At 39.4% G+C, this 23,797-nt stretch overlaps 1 protein-coding gene across 7 annotated transcripts in view; it reads left to right on the top strand.

Moving 5' to 3' along the window:
- The window catches only part of arhgap44a (Rho GTPase activating protein 44a), a 227,935-nt gene that overhangs the window by 138,140 nt on the left and 65,998 nt on the right, over window positions 1-23,797 (top strand). For 6 of the 7 annotated variants that reach the window (XM_069929560.1, XM_069929564.1, XM_069929561.1 and 3 more), the window contains exons 3-6: window positions 1,765-1,869; window positions 3,036-3,112; window positions 9,660-9,771; window positions 11,784-11,860. In XM_069929560.1, coding sequence (XP_069785661.1) covers window positions 1,765-1,869; window positions 3,036-3,112; window positions 9,660-9,771; window positions 11,784-11,860 — 371 coding nt within the window. Of the gene's footprint in view, window positions 1-1,760; window positions 1,870-3,035; window positions 3,113-9,659; window positions 9,772-11,783; window positions 11,861-23,797 lie in introns of those variants that run through there. The other variant, XM_069929562.1, reaches the window with a different exon arrangement.

Raw genomic sequence — 23,797 nt, forward strand, 5'->3', positions numbered from 1 at the left:
CCAAGCCAAAGAAGAAAGAAGAAGGCATCCCCTGCTTTGTTTAATGTGTGTTGAAATTAACCCATGGACATTGTTTCCAACTTGATTTCTCATCAGATATCTAAACAATCACATTCATTTAACTCTTCTGATTAAGTGTGACCCTCCATATAGTCCTTTGCCAATCATACACTAGGACAGGAAAATTGCTTCATCTCAAAGTTCTGCAAACTTTACTCTTTCAGGTGGAGTATTTCAAAGATTTTCTGAATAACAAAATGTTTTAAAAAAACTATTATTATGAGTCCATACCCTGTTGTTCTTGCCTGAGCAATGAACCTCTCAACTTCTGCCTTTTCATGTACTATAATAAGATCATCTCTCGTTCTTGTAAACTTCATTGAATTCGGACCGATTCTTTTTCTAGGACGCACCTCACTCAAAGAATCAATGCTTCCCTACATCTATTTATTAGGTATAGAAACCAAAATCATACTCCTGCTGCTATTGTCATTGTTAGTTGACAACAGTAAATTCTCATCACTAAGGATATGGTTAATATTAAAGTGGATCCTTGGTTTAACGGCAGCTGATTGATTGGCTTGGGGGTCAAATGTGCAAACTTTCAAAGACCACCCATTAGATTTAAAAGGTCTACATTGGTCATCTCCAGAAAGCTTCTGGGGAGTATGATAACAATGCATTTAACTACATTTAGTGAGTTCAAAGTTTACATTAAAACTGAACCTTTCCAACTCATTCACATTCCACTATTGTAACTGTTCTGTTAGTAATTGGAAATGAAAGTATGTAGTTTTAACCATTGAAAATAATCTTGGAGTGTTTGAGAACCTGGTAAAAGGTCCCACTTTAAAATAATGTTAGCATATTAACATAGCTAATAATACATATTATGCAACAGGACATAACATTAACAAACATAACATTTGTTGCTTTGATGCATGCACCACCAAATACCCCAATTAACCTACAGCCCCCATATGTTTGAAGGGTGGAAGGAAACCAGAGCCTCCAGAGTAAACCCACGCAGACACGGGGAGAATCTATAAGCTCCTTACAGTCCCCGCTGGATTCGAACCCAGGTCACTGACACTGGAATAGTGTTGTGCTGACAGCTACACTAACCCTGCTGCCCAAATTCTCCTTGGTCAGTCAAGGCTGCTGGAGGAACTCCATAGGTCATGGGTAGAAATGGTCAGTCAATGTTATGGGTTGGGACTCTTAATAAAGCCAATATTGACTAGCCATTTCTACCCATGGATGCTGCCCGACTCGAAGAGTTACTCCAAATTCTCGTTGTTTACCCAAGATTCCAGCAACTGCAGTTATTGTGCTGCCCCATTCATTGGTGAACTATTTTAGGTCATGTCATTATTACGATTGGAAAGAAAAATGATTCTTAAGATACTTGCTGCAGGGTTTATGCTCTCATGTTGCAGAATATAATTGTCCTTACTGCAGAAAATAACCTTGACATGTTGTTGTCAAAAGCTTGGTATCTGAAAATAGGTTAATTGTTTCAAAATACTGCCAGATTTTTTTTTAAATTTTTTATTTTTCACACCATAAATCACATTAGCCAGATTTTTGAAGTGACAATATATCTCCAAAGTGATATTACAGGTTTAAGTTAATGTACTTTGTTTAATATTTAAAAAATGAGTAGAAGATGGAAATCTCTTTTCATTTTAAGATTATTCTGTTCACAAGTGAATTTGAATTTTATTTGTTGTACTTTCACTCAAAGGAAATTCTATTAAACAGGTAGAAAAACGACTGGAGTTGGTAAAACAAGTCTCTCACAGCACTCACAAAAAACTCACAGCATGTCTCCAAGGACAACAAGGTGTGGACGCCGACAAACGATCCGTACGTTTTCATTCATTATTGTCCTCCAATGCGGTCAACTGCATGCCTGAGCCAGCACCTGGGACATATCTGTTAACAGTTGTTTGATGTATTATGCAATCACTGGTTTCATATACAGTAAAATCCCTGTTATCCGGAATTCAAGCAACCAGCAGCATGAAGCAGCCGCAAAAATAATCACAGAAAATAAATAGGTAAAAAATACAAACATTTAAAACCAGCGCTCCCTAGTGGTTACTTTACCAATCCATGCAACACACAATCTCAAGCAATTGAAACATTCACTTATCTGGCATCTACCAATCCCCATAGGGCTGGATAACCGTGGGTTTTACTGTGCAATGTATTTGGTAAAATTTCCTTCACCTGATTGGTGACCATATTGCTGAATCATCTGCAGGTGCATTCTGTCCTCAAATGAAAGGAGTCTGTGTGAATGAGCATCCACTTTTACAAGTGTTTGGGTAATCTAATGGAGGAAACTTTTGTTACTGTTGAGTGCATTTTGCCCGTTATATCCAACACCTTTCTATTAAAGGCTCCAATTATTAATTTTTTAGAAATTAAGGGAATCAAGAAATATGAGGTTAGTATAGGGAAACAACAGTACAGGGAAGAACAGCCATGATCCTGTTGATGCAGTGCAAGGGGACAAATAACCTACTTGTGCTGCTTCTTACATTTTTATGCTCTAATTGAGACCCATGACAATTGGGCAGCTGGTCTGCTCTCGCTCATTCTATACTATCACTTAAATCTGAAAGTTCTCTGAAGTCCACAGACACTTGTTCCAAACAGTAGTTTAACGTACCTGCAAAATGTATTTTGTAAGAAGTGTATGCTCTTGAAATGTTGCCTCAAAGTAATCCAACAGATGATAAATGACCTGTCTGTTTCTAGTGTTTTCCAGAAGCTGTAACATTTATGTTGTCATTTCAAGTTGAAATCTTGTTAGAATAGTGTACGCAAATAATTGTAAAACTCAATAAGCAGTGTATTGTCAATTAGTTAAATACTAACTGAACAGAATTACATTTTGTGATTGGAATAAAATAATCCACCAATTTGTAATGACGTGGGAAATAGCTAAATTGTAATTATTTTTCTTGTACACCTTATGATCAATCCTAAGATCTAATTGTAAATCATGTTGATTGTGTCAACAGAAAAAACTACCATTAACAACGTTGGCACAGTGTTTAGTGGAAGGCTCCACCATCCTGGGCGAAGACTCTTTGCTAGGGTAAGGCTTTAAAATACAGTACTTTATTTGAAATTGTAGATTCTATATATTAATATATTATTTCAAGCATTTAATATTATTGAATGTATCAGCTAGCCAAATGATCATTATCTTCAAAAGGAAACTAGATTAATTGGACATTAATCTATGTTGCTCAATATTGGAGAAACCAATTATTATGAAGTGCTCTCTAAAATTGTTGTGTATATTGAAGCTCAAATAATTAACACTGCTTCATTTTAAACGTGCATATGTTAAGTTGATCAAATCATAGTTCAGCAGTATGTGTAATGAGGATTTTAGGTGAGGAAATGTTCAGATGAGGTCTGATTATATAACAGTGTGTTTGAGTAAGCGATGTGGGCTGAAAGACCATTTTTTAATGAGGCCTTTTATTTGTGGCAGCTCCATGGAAAAAATGGATACCTGCTCAAAAGAATTACTCCAGAATTGCTCTATTAATTTCCATTTCAATTAAACATTGTTTGAATAAAATTAGTTAACTACTGGTGATTCTCTAAGCGATTTATTTATGAACAGAATGTGGATAGGATCTCATGCCATGTATTTAATGCCCATCTCTAATTGTCCATGAGTAGGTGGTGAGAAGCCTTGAATTGCTGCTGAGAATGATGTGTAGGTACTCCCACCTGATATCATGTAGGCAGTATCATCGAACCACTGTAGCACAGAAACAGGCCCTTTGGCTCTTCCAATCTGTGCCAAACCATTTTTTTTTGCCTCATCCCACTGACCTGCACCTAGTCCAGAGGCCTAAACGATAGGCCCAAAGCAAAGAGTTCAAATCCCAAAAATGACAGATGTAGTTAATAATTTGTCATTTAAATAAAAAGTAAGCTCTCTCATGAAGCTACCAGTTTTGTTGTAAAAATTCATCGAGTTCACTGATACACTTAGGGGAAGAGATTTTCTTTCTTACCTGGTTTGGTGCACTTGTGACTCCAGAGATGCTTCATTGTTGTTGACTGCCCCCTGAAGTGACTTACTCAGCCACTCAGATGCCATATAAATGAGAAAGTAGGGGAGTAAAATCCCCCTCTGGAACAGCACGGTGGAATATAATCACAAGGAAGGCCATTATCTCTCAAGAGATGCCCCACTTTTTTAACGAAGCAAATGCAGAGAAAAATTAATTGAATTAATGCTCCTGTATTCCTATTGCCCTTGTTGCGGGTCTTGTAGAGACCTTGGTGAACTGCTGTCATGGACAAAGGGAATGTTTAAGGTGTTTGCTGTATCCAGCATCATTCAGCAGTTTCCTTATCATGTGAAATTATTCAGTGTCTGAAGGTGGCTTCCGTGATGGTGAGGATTGCAGGAGGAAACAAAGATCCACTTGATTCTTCTAGTTGAAGATGCTTGCAGGAGCACATGTTGAGCTCCACCATGATAAAAGATGAAAGTCATTGAATTGATTCCTATCAATAACCATTTATACAGTAATTGGGTACGGATAAACTTGAAAGCTTTGATCAGATTGGTCAGGTGTAACATTGCTCAGTCCTCTCCAAAAAAAATTGCATTCTTGCTTTAACATGTTGGCCTCCATTTCTCACTTGATCTTCCCCTTTCGAGTATAATGAAGAACAAAAATACAAACTAAAGCTGCAAACCCTTGATTAAAATTTCAACTCAGTTGAAGATGCATATTTATTCAAAACTTTGTATCTGTACGTAAACTATTTTCATTCTACTAAAGGTTCAAGGATCCTTTGATCGACGTGTAATAATACATTAAAAATGTAATATATATACATTATATATTCAACGTTTGTCTGCCTAATGAGTCACCATGAGCATTGCCCGGCACCCCTATCAATAGGAGAAAGAGAAAGTCCCTTCAGAGACACTGAGTGTCCATCGCCTCCAGTTCTCCTGCATCCACTGCCACAGCACAGACTCCACCTTAGACCATCAGCAACTCAAGCTTCCAATACAAACCTCCAATCTGATCAGGGAGCCATCAGTCCTCCCATTGGGAGCCCTTCTTACTCTCAGCACCTTCTCAAATCCCGGTTCCAATACCATGCGGCAGTCTTCAGCAGCCCGCAGCTTGTGTGGATCCTTCAACCACATCGCCAGGTGCCCACACCCTGAATCTACTGCCGTATTCATCTTCCTGTAGAGTTGTCTCCTATGTTCCTCCTTCTCAATAGGGTAGGAGGGAGTGTTTCCCTCCCCCCCCCCATTTTTCGATCACTGAGTCTGCAGCATGCTGCCCAACGCAGGTACCTCCATTTTGAGCACAGACCCTGTGTTTGCAGGATTTTTTTTTTAAATGCCTGTTCAGAGCTGTCAGCATTAAGACCAGGTAACAGGACCCTTCTGAGTGGCACTTACCTCTTCTCCTTGCTCTCCCAGGTCCTCACCAACGATAGTCCTGCTGTTAAAGCAGCCTTTGCAGCACCATCATTTTTTTCTTCTGGATGAACTTTCAAAATGCACACCTTGTCTTGATATTTCAGCTGGTTATTTCTGAGCAGAATCTCAGAACCCAGCCTTTGCTTGGATAGATTTGAACTTCCACCTTGTCACACAAGAAAAAGCGAACAATTGCAAACGCCCTTTCTTTGGATGGTCTGAGCCCTTTTATTTTTGTGAAGGGTGAAGTATTTAGTTCCTTATGGTCAACGCCTCAGATCCGATACAGTGTCTTGACCAGAAACTCAGCCATCACTTTGCCTCCACAGATTCTGCCTCACCCGCTCACTGTTTTTCTGTTTCGCTCCAAGATTCCAGCATCTGCAGTCTCTCGAGTCCCTGATTTGCTATTTATTCCACAGGATCAAATTTAAATTGTAAATTTAGACAATGGCATGTTAACAGGTCTTTTCTTCCCATGAGCCCGTGCCACCCAATTGCACCTATTGACCTATAATCCCTGGTACGTTTTTGAACAGTGTGAAGAAATCGAAGCACCTGGAGGAAACCCACGCAGACAGTGCTAGATTTGAACACCGGTCACTGGTGCTGTAACAGCCATGCTGACCTCCTGGTTTCCAAACTTTCAGATGCACTTGGGGTGTAACATTGCATAAGTAACATGAGCAAATGATCAAGTGATCAATTAGAATGTAGAATAGTTGAACCTCAAAGATCGTGATCATCTTCAACATTTTAGTTGGTAATGACTCCATTTTGAATTTATAAAACATTTTGAAATTTGGTATCCTGTTGGGTGGCCACATTGTACAACTAGTTTCCACATGTTTTAATACTGCATCTTAACCAAGGTGATTGCTTCAAAGTTGAGTCATCCGAAATTAAATTTGGTCGTTCAACTCAGAGCACAGAATTGACCCACTTAGAATGATGCATTTTGTTTGCTCTGGCCAAACTGTTTCTGCATTTGGGAATGGCTGATTATCCATGGTTGATGTTTGTACTGTATATAAAGTCAAGAGTAAAATTATGTTCATTTTTATAGCTCTGGCCTTGCTACAAGGACTCATTATCATGACTTTGAAGGGCTTGACATACTGAATATGTTTTTCAAAAATTCAACATGAGGAGGCCTGAATATTCAAAATAATTTTTAGACAAGTCCTGTGCATCAGTTTGCAAATGGGCATTTTCTGTTAATTATGAAATGTACAGAATGAGAAGTATTCTTGGCCATGTCACAATCTGTTGGAGATTGTAAAACAATGCAAGATCCAGATTAAGGTGACATTTGATGCACAGGAGGTGGGTTTTTGTTAAAATGGCAGACTACTCCGAAGGAATGCACTGATAAGTCCCTTTCCTCAATAATGTCACCTCTGGCATTAAATTGCAAAAGAAAGAAAAAAAAAACCATTATATTGATGAAGTATTTTGTCAACTTTGTAATATTATTAACATATTTTGCATGCTTTGGAATCATTTAGTTGTCTTTATGTGACAATGTACACACAACCAATTACCCTAAAGAGATTAAAAAAAAACAATTTTTCATATTTTCTAATGACATGGAAGGGACTGTTCAATCATTACTTTATGCTGATCCTTGGAGCATTTCCAACAATGCCATTTTCCCTAGAACACTGGACAACAATTGTTTTCAAAAGGTTTGATTCCTGAAAGAAAATTGGAATAGACAACTTCAAGCTGAACATAGATAATTTCAGATTTGCTGTACCATGAAAGAGGTTGGAAAAGCATTAAATTAACTTTTATTGAATTTAGCACGTTTAATCGCACATGATACTGACACAAGTTCTCAGGTTGACTGCATCAGTAGTGCAGTAAATGTGAGGATCCCAGGGTTTGCCTTTGTCATCAATTTTACAACCAAAGTAGAGCTCATAAGTTTTCTTAGTAAGTGTGGTCATGCTGTGCCTTTGAGCCTTAAGCGTGCACTCGCCACAAATGTGACTGGCAGAATGTATCACAGCTGTTGTGACATTGACGAGACATCTCTGTGGTATCAAATCTTCCTGAAGACAATAAATGCTATTGTTAAGTACATTTACTATGCTATTGCCTGAAGAACATGCACAGCATCTAAATTTAAATTTGGACATTCAGCATAGTACACCCAATTACCCTACATCCCGGAACATTACGAATGGTAGGAAGAAACTGGAACCCCCCCCACCGCCGGTAAAACCCACACAGAGATGGGGAGAATATACAAACTCCTTATATGTGAGCTACTTTTATAGCCTGCCTGCCTCTATCCTGACTAAGCATGCCCAGACTAAGACAACATTTGCATTGCATCTGCAGTGAGTGCATGCCCAGGCATGCGTGGAGTGAACAAAACAGCTTGCATTGTGGGTAGGGTGGCCATTTCAAACATACCAAAATGGAGGACAGCATCATAAAATCTCTTGGGGGGGGGGGGAAGTGCCGCTGACATTGTGCGTGCGCCAGCCAGCTCTTCATGCACTGCCATCACGTGCCCCCTCATCATGCATGCGCGAGTTAAGAAGAAACATGGTCGCGTACGCCGCATTTAACAGTTAAGTGCCCCTTCTACCACTTAATTTGTCCTCCATTTTGGAGTGTAGGGCCTACACCCCCAAATGGAGGACAAGTTAATATCTGGCTCGAGGTGGCACCTGACGGAGGGCTCAAAAAGCTGGACTGTCCAGCCTAAAACTGGCCACCCTATTTGTGGGCAATATACTAGCAGACTTAAAATGTGAGAGGAAATGACAAAAATAGGTTATATCTAAAATCACAGTATGAAATAGGTCATTTACCTGATCAGAACCCAAAATCCATAAAATATTCCCAAAAGTGTTCAGAAAGTGAAATTTTTGTTGTCCAGTTCATCTATTGTCTTTTCCACAGCCCAATCTCTCCCTCCCCCTTCAATTCCCCTCCCCAGCACCACACTAGTGACATTTACAGCAGCTTATTGATTGGCCAACGCATCTTTGTGGATCTGAGAGGAAACCAGCGCAATCAAGGGAAACCCATGCAGTTAGAGAGAGTGTGCAAGCTCCACACTAACAGCATCCAAAGTCTGCTTCCTAACTGCTGCACCCCTGAGCTGCTGAATAACTAAATGGATAATCTGGTCTTGGTGGAGGGGAAAAACACTGAATACTTCTGCCAGTGGACTCAATCTGGTTGTGAATAGAAGCACAACTGCAGTGCAGAAGAGCCATGGTTCCCTTAAAAGGATCAAAGTCAATATGTTTCCCTTGATCAGTGTGGTACTTTGTAAACACAGTTTGAGGTTTAGTAAATTGCATCTCTCATGTTCAAATAATAGGTCACAGTTGGAAATACTGTAATGAGGATGATTTTTTTAAATATTCTGCTTAATGCTGACACCTTTCTAAAGGTCAGCATCAGTTAGCCTGCTGTCAAACTCATGTCCCCACAGGTCTAAAAGCACTTGAGTATTTGAGTCTAATAGAGTTCACACAGGTTATCTGTCAGGGTGTGTGTGTGTGTTTATTACCTATTAGTATTACATCAGTTGTCAATAATATGCAACTGTTCTTCTTCATTAGGGCACAATGTTGCACTAGTATGTGGTTTAAAAAAAGACCGACTGTAATTCTCCCAGTTCTCTTTGTAGAAAAAAAAATTAGACCTACTACAGAAATGTTTTTGTTGTTTGTGGAAGATTCCAAATATGTCAATGGAATTCCCATTGCATTTTTCAAAAGCTAAAAATAAATGGAGAATAAAAGAACATATTTCATTGTAGCACAGTTTACTGAATGATTAATTGTTTATCCAGTAAGAGTTGTCAGGAAAGAGATATAGGTGCCACAAGGCTCACACCACCAGGTTCAGGAACAGCTGTTACCCCCTCCATCATCAGACTCCTCAATGACAAACTCAATCAGGGACTCATTTAAGGACTCTTACTTGAATGATTTATTTTCTCTGTATGGCACAATCAGTTTGTTTAAATTTCTTTATTTGTTTAGATGTTGAGCACAATTTTTTTTGGATTACCAATAAGTGGTCATTCTGCTTGGCCCACAGGAAAAAGGATCTTAGAGTTATGTGTGATGTCATGTATGTACTTTGACAATAAATCTGAAATCTAAATGGCCTTTGTCCTTTTCTTGTGCAGAAAGATGCTGAAGATGTGTGGTGATACAGAGGACAGGCTAGCCCAAGAACTCATCCTGTTCGAACTACAGATAGAACGGGATGTGATAGAGCCATTATTTGTGTTAGCTGAGGTAAGAAAAGCTCTGAGGTTTTCACAGATGCCAAGGAACTCTTTCTCTAAAAAATAAAAAATGGTTAAAACCTAAAATAAAATTGCCATATATTGAGCAAAGTCATCAACTTTTCTCTTTCTCTACCACAACCTCGATTGTGCCTCAAGGATCCAATTTTTGTTAGCATGTGCTTGCCAGCCAAAAGAAAGAGCTCTGTTTGTCTTTCCCCATGGTTGTCTGGAAATTGGCAGCACCTTTGGGTCTCATTTCCTGACTCTATACTGAATTCATGAACTCGTTCCGTCCCTTATCCTCGCAGCTTATAGTATCCAAGCAAAACGGTTGGCAATCTTGGTGGCATTTTGGTCCCCCTGGATGAGCTCAGACCTCCTATCTCAGCTTACAATAAATCCAGCTATTTTCATGTCAAAAGCATTATCCAACTCTACTCCTGTCTTGATTATATGCTGCCAACACATTGTTACCTTTTTGCATTTCAACCCCACATATAACCCCATGTACCTAAGGGCATCCAAACTTAGCTTCTCATCCCCTAACATTCTCTGTGTGTTGGCCTGAAGTGGCTCCCAATGTGGTAATGCCTTGATTTTTTTTTCCATTCTCTGCCTTTCTATCACCTCCCTGATTGCTCTGTTGCCATTATCCCCACTTTTACATTCACCCAAATTTAATTGGCCCTTTACGAGGGGCTTTGGTTTCAGCTGCCTTCGTCTCGGCCTCTCCAATTTGTTCCCCAGCGAACTCTCTCTTTCATTGTCTTTTTGCCTTTGAGGTATTTCTAAAATCGAGTTATTGGTTATATGCCTGCTAAGGAAATATAGCTGATAATGTTTATGTAAAATGCATTCAGGTATCTTTATTCTTCATAAAGTACAGTAAAACCGCTGGTATCTGAAATTCAAGCAACCAGCAAAAAAAATTGAGGAAAATAAATTAAAAATTAAACTAAATAGGAATAAAATAATAGGTTAAAAATATGTAAGTTTAAAATTGTAAATGTTCTCTGAAGTAACACATAAACCTCGAAGGGCCTTTATTGTGCTTTGCTCACAGCAGCTGTTTGAATAAAGTTGTGGGAACAGCAATGGCGTCGCCCAGGATGAAGAGTTGATTCATGCCGCTTGGCATTGGGGGTATCTCTCTTAAAGTGATACCGCATCCCTGCTTAGTAAGAGTCACCCCGGTCAGAAGCTTTATCTGTAAACTTTGGGGTGGGGAGGTAATTACCTATAATGTTATTGTTCATCTTTTGGGAAGCTGCAGATGCGATGACAATGAAATGTTTTCAAAGAATGTGATTGAAAATACAGTAAAATGCTTTAAGGTTGATATATTCATGCAAGTGAAGTTTGTTCAGTGTAAGTACAGTTCAGTATTTTTGACTTTGTCTTTTGAACTGTTTATTCTTAATGCAGATGTATTAGTTTGGCATTGAAACAGTTATCAGCTTTCACCCTCTTGCTTATCAAGAACCTTTAATTCACCTCTAATTTGAAAGAGTATCCTCATACTTTAATTGATTACTATTTACAACTGATTCTCCCAAAAGAGGAATGATAGGTTCCCCATGCACCCTGCTGAGACCGATCTGGGTCCGTCCTCTCACTCTTCTAAGCCTGGCCAACCTTTCCTTATGAGACAACCGACCCTTTCCAGATATTAATCTATTGCCAATGCATTAATGTGGGCATCATCCTATTCCCTGAGTGAACTCCTCAGAAGTTAATGCTGGGTATTTTGCACAGAGTTTTTTCCCTAATATTCATTTTAAATATGGATTTTTTAATATATCTGAACACTTTTGAATTCCATTATTAGTTCACACCATCAGTGAAATTTATAGCAAAATAATTTAACTGTTGTGGTTGTCTGACCTTCATGTTGCATGTGATTGAAATCTTAATTTGATAGTTTACAGCATTAAAGTGAATTATCCATTGCTCTGCAGCTTGTCACTTTTGTATGAGCATTAAAAAAAAACCAAATGCATATATGTTTCTGTTCATTAGGTGGATATTCCCAATATTCAAAAACAGAGAAAACATCTAGCAAAACTAGTATTGGACATGGACTCAGCTAGAACACGGTAAATTTGATTATTCCTTTTGCTCAATGGTAGTCTATTTTGTTTCCAATACTTAAAACATTCTATCTTTTTTCCAGAAGCGTTATTCATATTGAATTAATACAAATCACTCTCCTTTTGTTTCCATTTTTGAATGATCTGTGTTCATTTTTCTTTGTTATCCATCTTCATCTGTTTATCACAGTCTGTTTCTCATGGCATCTCAGTGGATGAAGATGAACCAGTATCTAGGCAGGTCATTTCCCAGAGAGCAGTGGACAAACGGAGCAAACTGTGACACACAAAAGGAATTCTCATTTTCTAAGTTCTTTCAAGTGACAGCTGGCTATTTTTCTGGCTTGGGTAGGGATGTAATATAACATTAATCAAGACTGGAGTGTCATCCTGGCATAATCTTCGAGGAGTAGAAGAAAAACTTGCCAAACTTCCCCTAAATTGCATTATTGCTTGCTTCTCTAATTGTAAGGGGAAAGTTGGATAATTCAAGCTGTCTGTTGCTATCTGCTATTGCACTGTTTAATCTATCTGTATGTTTCTAGCAATTACCCTGCCTCTTCTTTTCTGTACCTGTAACTGTATCTTTAGTGCCCGTCTCCAAATCCTTCTTGATTCAAAACTTTCTCTCTTATTTTTGTGTTCGTCTTTTTTTCCCCCCTGTGTTATCGCACTGCTGTTTGTAGGTGCTTGTGAAAAATGGCTTTCTTTGCACGCTGTCCAAGCAAGTCAACCTATGTTACTTACAAGTGTGGCAGGCAATGCAATAACAAAACAAAAGTGCTGGGTATGGTGCTACAGCTGTGGTTTTCAAACTTTTTCTTTCCATTCACATAACCACCTTAAATAATCCCTATGCCATAAGTGCTCTGTGATAAGTAAGGGATTACTTAAGGTGGTATGTGAGTGGGAAAGGAAGGTTGAGAACCACTGCTCTAGACCCAAATGTTACTGAAATATTTTGCTTGAGAAAAATTGTCATTTCCTTTGGAGTATGAAACCATGCACATAACAAGTCAATTAAGTACGATTAAAACAGTGGTTTTCAAACTTTTTCTTTCCACTCCCATACCACCTTAAATCTTTGGCTTGGCTTCGCGGATGAAGATTTATGGAGGGGGTAAAACACCTTAAATAATCCCTTACTAATCACAGAGCACCTATGGCATAGGGAAGACTTAAGGTGGAATGGGAGTGGAAAGAAAAAAATTGGAAAACGACTGTGCTACAGTGAATCAAAGAAAGTATGACTGGAGTGGAAATGGTTCTTCACAATGTTGGCAGCTTTCCTGTGGGGATTATAGACAGAATTGATGGAGAGAAGGTTGGTTTGCTTGATGATCTGAACTGTGTTCACAACTCTGCATTTTCTCAGATCGCGAAATCTGAGAGTTTGGGGATGAGTCTGTTTGGGTCTCTAACATTGAAGGTGGAGCTGTAGTCAATAAATAAATGCTTGCCATTATCCAGGCATCCCAGATTTCAGGGCCAGGTGGATGGCATCTGCCATGGACCTGAGGCAAACTGTAGTGGGTCAAGGCTCTCTGGGTGGTTGGATTTAATGTGGGTCATGTTCAGCACTTCTTGGTGCTCATGAGCCTGTGAGTGTTAATCCGATAGAAAAGTATCCTCATTGATGGTATAAGAGCTAGAGTATTGATGGATTGTTCAGATCTCCGCACAAAGTGTCCTTTAAACCAGTCATTCTTAACCTTTTCTCAGCTACCCACCACCCGGACTCTGTTCAAAGTTTATGCACCCCATTCCCAGTGAAGCCATAACAAGTTTTGGTTTCTTCCATACTTCTCTCCTCCCGATGACCTAAAAACGTGAAAAATATTTATGTTATATGAGATGAAAAGAAAACAAGGCTTTCGCCTAAATGTTGAAAATGGCTGGTTTAAACAATGCCCCTCATTAACATGGAAAAGTTCTCTGTCTCAATGTTGTTCTTCTTTTTAAGGAAATTTCCTCACAATATGCTTTACACAGAACTGTACTATTATGTGCCAACATAAAAAAAATTGCAAAGGTTGAGTTGCATTCTTTCCTAGTTTATTTTTTTCACCCCTGCTGTAGGCATATACCTGCGTTCACAAAGATCAAAATGGTATCTGCCAAAAATAAGGACGTGTACACAAAATCTACCACTAAAAGCATTATGATCCATACTGATTTAGAGGGGATCAACTAACAACAATTTATGTCCAATTTCACATCCATGTACATTTTCTTTTTACACATTACTTCACACAAATTTCCTCAGTTATTTGCAACAAGAAAGTATCTAATTTCTTTAACTGACTTGTCATTCAATTGGACGACCCTTCTGGTTATAGTCTTGTGTGAATATCCAGAAGGGCACTGTTGCCTTGAATCAGTAGCTTGCTCTTGTGGAGACCCAAAACTGCACACATTTTTGATATTTAGCAGGTCACCCTTAAATTAGCAGCACAGTCGAGTACTCTGTATCAGACGTTAGAAGGAGGGCTTTTGTTTATTTTGACAGCCTCAAGCAGGGGGAATTTATTCTATGAAAGCCAACCAAGCATCTCAACCTAATTTTTAGTAGTCAGTGTGCACAAAAACCTGATGTTGTACAAATTGTTTTCCTGTGACATAAAGGCAATAAGTATAATCATTAATTACTACATTATTTTAGGTAACTCACCTTTCGCATCCATGTTAATTTCCTGTGTGCGCTGGTTGTGGAACGTGTGCGAATGCACTCGCGCACAGCTTAGAAGGCACGGTGATCTTAACCCCAGTTGTTATTTTAGGAATAAAATGTGGCCAATTAAAATGAAACTTAAAGGAAAAGGTTTGAAAAATATCAAATTATCCAGATTAGGCCATGAAACAAAAACTTGGCCTGAAAAGGAAGAACTAGGCCAATAGTGTAGAAGGGAAAAGTCAAAACTATTTGTTAGACGGAACTCCGCAGATCTTGCAGCATTTATAGGAGGAAAAAATATATTACCAATGTTTTAGGCCTGTGCCCTTCTTCATACCTCGTGGAAGGTCTCAGGCCCAAAGCGTCGGAAATATATCTTTGCCTCCTCTGGGAACTGCGGGACCGTTGGAGTTCCTCCAGCATTTCTGTGTTTTTTACGACAATCACGGCACCTGCAAACTTCTCATGTCTCACTTCCAAGCCATTCGTTAAGAGAGTTCTGAGGGGACAAAGATATTTATTTAAAAGAGAGTTGGAGCAGGCAGCTGTTGCCTGGGTTGGGGCACGGCAGAAAGGGTTGGGATTTCACCAGCAGTTATTTTATTGAAGCAAACGGCATGAGTTCATCAGGGATGAGGGATCAGAGGGTGAGGCAGGAGTGCATTGGCATGGCAAAACTGCCAAGTTTATCAGAGCACTGGGGATCAGGAGAATGTCCATGGAGCTGAAAACTGTTACAGTTTTCTCCCAAAAGTGCTGGATTGCAGAATTTTGATTCTGTTGTATTTGCACAAAAGAAAATGCTGGGAAGCCTAAATCTATTTTTAATCTACTTAGTACTAAAAAAATATGGCTGCTACAGTCCTTGGAGTCCTGGTCTCTGTTAAGTGTCAAACTTGGGATCTGAAGAGCAAGACCCAAGGTGTGACGGCACCACCTAGTGTGAGAGGTCAGCCACGCTTTTGCAAAGCACTGTGGTAAGGAGTTATCGGCCTGATGCAGGGTCCCGACTCCAAATGTTGACGTACTCTTCCAGCCTCTACAGATGCTGCTTGACCTGCTGAGTTCTTCCACCATTCACTTGTCTTTTGGTATGCAGTCGATGCTATATACTTAATATTAGCAAATGCAGACATATATTTACTCAAAACAAGAATGCAACAAAGGAAATGTCTGTAATTAAATTCTTTCAAAATGGATCAAGGGAGACATACATCATGGCAATTTGTATCTTTTGTCCAGAATGCAAAAAGAAGTCTTTTTCTCTTTTGCTTTAGAGGGCAGAATATCATTTATTTCAATAAATGATCTGATGCTAATAGACAATGTACAGAAGTAATTCATTTAGAGTATTATTCTATTTTAATATTGTATTCATTGGCAATTTCTTTGGCATGCTAATCTGATAGGTAGATCATGCAAATCTAATCATGTTCCTACATTGGGCCATTCACCTGGCACAGTGCTAGTTTTCGATGCTAAGGGCTGTGAACAGATGGAACTGCACCAAAACCACAACAAAGACAGAAGGCCATGACTTTGTACAAGATGTTCAGCAGGCATCTGTAAGGCTGACGAAGGGGAACTTGCAGCGGACAAACCACCCCCCCCCCCACCCCCGCAAGAAGCAGGGACGCCGGGCGATTCCTGCTGATGGCAAATCTTTGTCTGCCTTACGACAGACTAAAGTCAGTATTAAACCTGTTTTATTACATGACAATAAAAGAATCTTGAAGCAGGAATGGGGCTTAGGAAGTCCTGATCTGCCTGACGGTTGCAGTGGTATTGACCAATGAAACGTTGGCTTATTCTCCACCTTCCCTACATAAAAATTCATCAAGAGTGATTCTTGTGTTTTACTTTCTAGTTCATAAGCTATAAACACTAAAAAAGGAGGAAGATGAATTGTAAAAGAAAGAATTCATAAAATAATGACTAAAGGATTCGTAAAATATACATTAGTACACACTGTTATGCAGTAAAACCCCTGGTATCCGGCATTCAAGCAACCAACAGCCTCACACAAATGAAAAAAAAAACGAAAATAAATAAGAATATAACAATAGGTAAAAAATATGTAAGTTTAAAATTGTAAATGTAAATGTTCTCTGAGGTGATACATAAACCTTTGGTGAAGATGGGAGCAAAATATTCAGCCAGCGGAGTGTCTTGGTCTTGGTTTGCTCTCAGCAGCTGTTTGAATGTAGTTATGTTTGAATAAAATGGGGTTGCCCAGAATGAAGAACTGATGGATGCCACCAGCCATTGGGATGACACTTTTAAAGTATCTCCTTGTTGCCCTGATCAGAGGCTTTACCTGTAAACTTTGGGAGTGGGGGGGGGGGGGGGGGGGGAGGGGGGGTTCATTATCTATAATGTTATTGTTCATCATTCAGGCGGCTCTACGGAGGCGAAAGAACTTGTAGATGCAGCAGTGGTTAAATGTTTTCTGAAAATAAAGTAAAATGCTTTAAGGTTTATATATTCATGCAAGTGAAGTTTGTTCAATGTAAGTCCACTATAGTATTTTTGTCTTTTAAACTGTTTATTCTTAATATAGGCCCTATTACCATATATTTCGGCATATAAGCCAATCTTCAGATAAGTAGGGTCCCCATTTTTAGCCTCATGTTCATGGTTTCATCATATATCAGGAAGATAAGTCGACCTCCCCCCCCCCCCAATAAAAAGCATTGATTGATCTGCTGGGTGTTGTTGGAATGTAGTTGTTATCATGGAACCTCCAGCAAAACAATGTAAGTATAAAGCAAGTATTAATTTAAAAGGTAATAGAGAAGTGGCCAAGAAATCCAGGTTGGGTTATTTTTTGGTGCTTCAGGATCACCCTTATACGCAGAATCTATGTTGAGTTTTTTCAGTTGAATGTAAGGTTTTGTTTTTGTATCTGGCATATAAGTCGACTCCTGAGTTTTGAGTGCTTTTTGAGCATTTCAAGACTTGACTTATAAGGTTATCAGACATTATAAGAGTAAGTCTCAAGTAATCAGAAAATACACCAACCCCCCCCCCCCCCCCTCAGAGGTTTTACTGTATTCAACAATGTTTATTGGCTTCTGAAGCAACATTTTAGAGGGTAAATTTGGGAAGTGGAGGAGAGAAACAGTGTGGAGAAACAGGGCTCCTGTTGGAAGGCCCTATATCATAGAACAGTACATTCAAGTCCATGTCATAATCGGGTAATGGCACCTGCAAATATTAATGCAGCAACTTACCCTGAGGTGCAGAGTGTGATCTTTCTCAATAAACCCTGCGTGCAATAAGGCAACACCTGAAAATTAATACAGGGACAATGAATGCAAAACTCAGAGAGCAGTGCGGCACAATAATTCACACATGTTTCCACTTTTCTGACTGATTTGCTCTTTGTTTAACAGACAGTAAACAACAAAGACTTGGTTTGGGACCTTTTGGCTAACCTGTGCACATGTTTTTAATTCCTTGTTCCTCAAGAGTGCTGATATCCTCTCAGATTGACAAGGTGGATGAGAACATCAGATGAACACAAACCTTTTTACTGTAGAGAAAATTGTTTTGTGATTATTTCTTCCCCATGGGTAATGTTACTGTGCTCCACACAGTTATGCTCACAATTTTTCCTTCCATAAAAACGTTTGCTTTTGCACCGGGTGCTGAAATTAACTAAAAAAAAATCACCAAAGTTTGCAGACACTGCGGTTGAAGTAAAACACGATGCTGGTGAAACTCAGCAGATCAAACAGTGCACTTTATATAGCAAAGATAAAGATACATAAACTACATTTCGGGCATGAGCCCTACATGAAGGAATGAAAAAATGTTGGCAAGTACCAGGACATAATAAGGGGTTGGGTGGGGTGGGGTGGGGGGGAAGGCAGGGGGCAGAGCAGGGTCCCAAAGGTAGAAGGTAATAGGTGGATAAGGGAGTGAGGGCACACCAGCAAGCAGGGGGAGGAGGGATGGCTCTGTGAATGGAGAGGGAAGGGGGTGGAGAGCTGAAGACAGAGGGAAAGGGAAGGGAGGGAGAATGGGGAGTAGGCTAGTAGAAACCGGAGAAGTCAATATTGATGCCATCTGGTTAGAGGGTGCCCAAATGGAAAATTAAGTGTTGCTCCTCCAATTTATGGGTGTTCTTGGTGGGACAGTTCATGAGGCCATGGAGAGGCATGTCAGCATGGGAGTGGGGCGCAGAATTGAAGTGGTTGGCCACTGGGAGATCCCTGTCACTGATGCGGACAGAGCAAAGGTGCTCAGGGAAGTGATCTTCCAGTCAGCATCCGGTGTAGAAAAGGCCTCAGTGGGAACATCGGATGCAGTGGATGACTCCTGCAGATACACAAATGTTGCTTCACTTGAAAGGACTGTTTGGGGCCCGGAATGGTGGTGAGGGAGGAGGTGTGGGCACAGGTGCGGCACTTCCTGTGGCCACAGGGGAAGGTGCCAAGGGGGCGATTGATGGGAAGGGGTGAATGGACGAGGGAGTCACGTAGGCAGAGAAGGGAGGAGAGAAAGATGTGACTAGTGGTGGGATCATGTTGTAAAATAGTGCACAGCTATTTATCTACAAAATGACCATGTTAATTTTGGGGGATTTTCTGTGACTCAAGTTGCAGAGTCAAAAAGATTGCCCAAGGCTTTCTAGTACAGCTTTCCTTTCCCCAACAAATAAGACCAATGATTTACAAACCATACTTATTTAGCAGTTTATTTTTACATTTCCTCCTAAGAGCAAGAGAATTGGAAGCAAATGCAACAGAAAAGGAGAAGGAGTAAGTGCTACCAGTGAATACATGAAGTTAACATAATGATGTTTCCACTGGCATCTTGTCCCAGGAATTAACGGAGAATTAACCGATTATGGGTCTAGAGGAAAGGAAAACAATCAGTACACCAGCATTAAATGATGTCAAATCACACCAGGGATTGACGGCCTCTACCCCTACTCATATCCCCGGTGTCAGCTGTTGCGGGCGTGCTGATTAAGCCAGTGGAAAAGGGGCAACTTCCATCTACTCTATTCCATTCTAAGATAGATTCTCCGATCCCTGGGGATGAGTTGTGTTCAGTGTCCAGATTAAAGGTGGCCCAGTGGAAATGGCACAAACGGCGTCCTATCTCGCGACTTTGCATGGCTGGGATGGCAGTGGAAAAAGGGCTTTAGTTGCTGATGCAGGTCTGGATTAACCATTAAGCAAAATAAGCACATGTTTAGGGCACCAAGGCAAGGGGCACAGAGTTTTCCCCAGTGCCCAATTTACCATGGTGCAGCTGAACTAGGGCCCCACAAAAAGACCCCCATCAACACAATAAATGGAAAAAAAAAAAAAAAAAATATATATATATATACAGGTTATATTTAATATAATTGTGGGTGTGGCCTGGAAGGAAACTTAATTTTTAATCTTGTAGTCGCACTAGGCAAGCAGCAAACAAAAGAACCACTCAGAGTCAAAGGTGAGTAGAATCAACTGACCTTAATAGAACTCTCATGTGTGCTTAAATCCCTCAGAATCTGGACTTGCTCACGACTCCGTGAGCCGATTCGTCTGTTGCATGGCAATCCGCCGCAATCTATTCACTTACTTGAGTCTTAATGTCCTGTCAGTTAGGGTCAAGAGGGAACCATTGTTGGGCTGTGCTTGGGGCATTAGATGGCCTTAATCCTCCCCTGTGCTGACACCATTTCCATGCTAGCTTCTTTCTTAGAGCTTGAAATTGATCTGAATCTTTGGCCAATCGTGGAGAGAAATCTGCGCCCTTTTGCCACTTTATAGTTCACAAATTGCAGTCTGCAGATATGTCTAAACATATTTTAATTTAGGTAGAACATGCTGCTCTGAAGAATTTTGGATAGATTACATACTTTTGCAACGTACATTTAAAGATTAAATACTGACCTGAAGAGTTTTCTCATAGTGCTGTGCCACCTTTTCCATGTAATCTTTTGCTTGAATTCTGGATCAGTTTATCACATTTAAATGTCGTATCACATTCTCCAAAAGGGGATCCTTCAAAACAACAAATTTATAATCAGATTTTACTCCTCAATTCAGTTTGCCAGCAAAGTTGTATGTTCCAAAAATACAGATCTAATTCAGCTAATATACTTGACATGCACTTGAGATTTCAGTAAAATACTCATTATCCAGAATTCAAGCAACCGGCAGCCTCAAGCAACCTGCAAAAAAAAATCACACAAAATAAATAGGTAAAAAAGAGAAAAGTTTGAAATTGGCACTCCTAGCAATAGTTCACCAACCACAAACATGCTACTCTCAAAATTCACTTATTCGGCACCTACCAATCACCATAGGTGCCGGAAACTGGGTGTTTTGCTGTATTTTATTTCCTGAGTTATTGCCTCAGATATTTGATATGATATGAAAGTTTATTGTTTTATCTGTATGCACTGAAATTTTTACCTGCTGCATAAGACAGATAGATAAATAAATATTCATGGTTGCAGTCAGTGCAAAAAGAGATGTTTCAACAGAGCAGACACATCTTTTGGTGATCCCAAAGTGTTTTATGATTAGGGCATTTCAGGTGCTGAACTTCAGGCTTTTGCATTTTCTGCCTGAAGACATCCTTTCCAGGATGATGGAGATCCTTCATGATGTTGTCTGCCTTCTTATAGATGTCTGCAATGGCCCATGATGGGCCTGGCTAGGCCTGCCACTCTCTGGTGATGTATTATTGTGAGAAGAATGAAAATTCACTTCCGGGTCAGAGAATTGCCATTCATTAATACAGTAAATTTTACGTCCACTTAAGAAAAAGCTGAGAGGTCTAAGTTATTATTTACTTCTGATTATTAGATCTTATTGTTTCTTTTATTGCTGCTTCTTTTAGACCAGTTTCCATTCCAGGCAAATAGTTCCCTTCATCTCTCCTGAGTACTCATCAGGAAATGAGCTGGACTCATTCTGTCATTTGCTTTTACTGCAAGATTTTGAGGTGTAGCTTTGCAGTTGATGCAAGGTTATCGAGGCACTTAAGAAATGGACTAAAAAAAACACTCCACATTTGACCTCTTAAAATTACTCCCAGAGCTTTCTCTGAAAAAACAAGTCTGTTTAAATCTTTAAGTGACAGTTTGGCATTCCAATATAGGCAAGTAGATTTGTAATATCATTATTTGTTATGTGGCTGATAAAATTGCAGAATTACAGTGGAACTTCTATTTCTGGAACACTAAGTGTTTTCAGGTCATGTCGCCAATATTTTGTTCCTGTACTTTGCTCTGGTAATGTACCTCAAAGCACTTGTTAACTGTACTGATGTAACACTCATTTCACTGCCTATCCCTGGATCTCCTGTGAAGTGAAATTTCCAGTTATTGACAGTGGATCAAATTATTTTTTTCTATTATGGATAAGTTATGATTAAATGCAGTTTAAACAAAATTGTGATTGTTATAATAGGGCAACAAATTAATTAGTGATTAGAAGGTTATTGCTCTTGGGAATACATTAATCAACAAGAAAAATGTGAACCAGATTTTTAAACACACGAAGTACAGTAAAATCCCTGGTGTCCAGCACCTGCGCGGATTGGTAGATAATGGATCAGCAATTTTTCTGGTTGCATACGACTGCAAGTTGCATGAATGCGAGGCGTGCCCATTTTAAACCTGTATTTTTTTTTGCTGGTTGTTTGAGATTGCCAGTTGCTTAAATTCTGGATAACAAGGATTTTATTGTACTACAGAAAGAATGGACAAATTCAACCAAGTATTAATTGGCAGTTCCGAAAGGAATGACTATCAGCTATGTTCGCCAACTGGACTATACACAAAACAAACTTTCTCACTGCACCTTGGTAGATGCTCCAATAAACTTGAACTTGACTGCGCTTGAACTTGAGGTTCTCAGCTCCTGCTCCACATCTGAATTCATGGCTGAAACTAGGAGTGACTTGCTAAAAGGACGGGCAGGGTGCTCTTTGAATCCAGGTGCTTGGCCTTGTCCTGAGGGAATCTGGTGAGGGAAAAAACAATCCTATTGATTAAATGTGATCACCAGCCCTGCTGAGTCAGTGATTGAGATAAATGTTTTAAATTATTTGTTGGCATTTTAGTTCTGTTATTATTCTCAAGTATTGGTCATAATTTTAATTATTTAAATCCAATTAAGATATTTTTAAAAAGATTTAAAAATAGTTCAAAAGCCTACATCAGTGGTTGTCAGGCTATTTCATGATGTCTACTCTCTGCTTGAGGAACTGTACATCACAGGATGCCTGAAGTATGGAGACAAGTTTGTCTGCAGGAGGATCTTGAAGAAATTATCTCATCAATGTATCTGCTGACAAGTTAAAATATATCCATCCTATCCAACATCCATGTGTTGTCAGTCTTCCGCATTCCACTCTCACTCTCTGGTGATCCTTTAATTTCTCTATCTGAAGAAAATTATGTCAGGTCCCACTTGTTTAATGCATACAATTTATATCAAACTTTGGCCAACTCAGAGGTGTGATTTAAATAGGTTTCCTCTTGGGGTTGTCTTTCAATAGAGCCCATTTTTTATTAATGTCATCTGTTTTCCAAACTTGCTGCAAGATTTGGAGATGAATAGCCTATTTGAACACAAAATAATTTAGAAGTGCCAATGTGATGTATATAAAGGAAAAACTAAGGTAAAGGGAAAAGCTAGAGGAAGTGCTATTTTGGATGAAAATCAGTTATTTCAGGAGTGGGATGCAATACCAACGATTCTCTTGTCAAATCACTCGACTGCAGCTAAATAACCAGTGTTTCTGTTCACAAATCACATGGATACACACATAGTGTTGTCATTCCCCATGTAATACTTGTTTAGAATCCTGCCCAAGGAAATTAGGTCATGTTATTTCAAGGCATCATCATCAATGGGCACCTCTCAGAATAACCACATTTAATGAATACTGATAATGAGTTGTCATACACATAAATACAAAGCTCATTGCTGCCACCGTATTCATATGTTGCCTTTTTCCCTCTTCTCCTATCGTCGTTCTATATCCCAATCTCATGCTGCAACATTCAGATCTTCTTCCAATGTCCAGAATTCCTCAAATTTTCAGCAATTCCTAACTTTCTAATAACCCACATTGCCTCTAAAACTTCCCTTCTGCTTCACATTACTTCCTTCTACAGCAGTGGTTTTCAAACTTCTTCTTTCCACTCACATACCACCTTAAATATTCCCTATGCCAAAGGTCAAGGCCTCCCTGTACATGGACAACGCTGCCATCTTCTGTTTGGACATATGATCAGTCCGCAAATTGAT

The sequence above is a fragment of the Narcine bancroftii genome, chromosome 3 (assembly GCF_036971445.1).
Source record: "Narcine bancroftii isolate sNarBan1 chromosome 3, sNarBan1.hap1, whole genome shotgun sequence".
In the NCBI taxonomy this organism is placed as follows: domain Eukaryota; kingdom Metazoa; phylum Chordata; class Chondrichthyes; order Torpediniformes; family Narcinidae; genus Narcine; species Narcine bancroftii.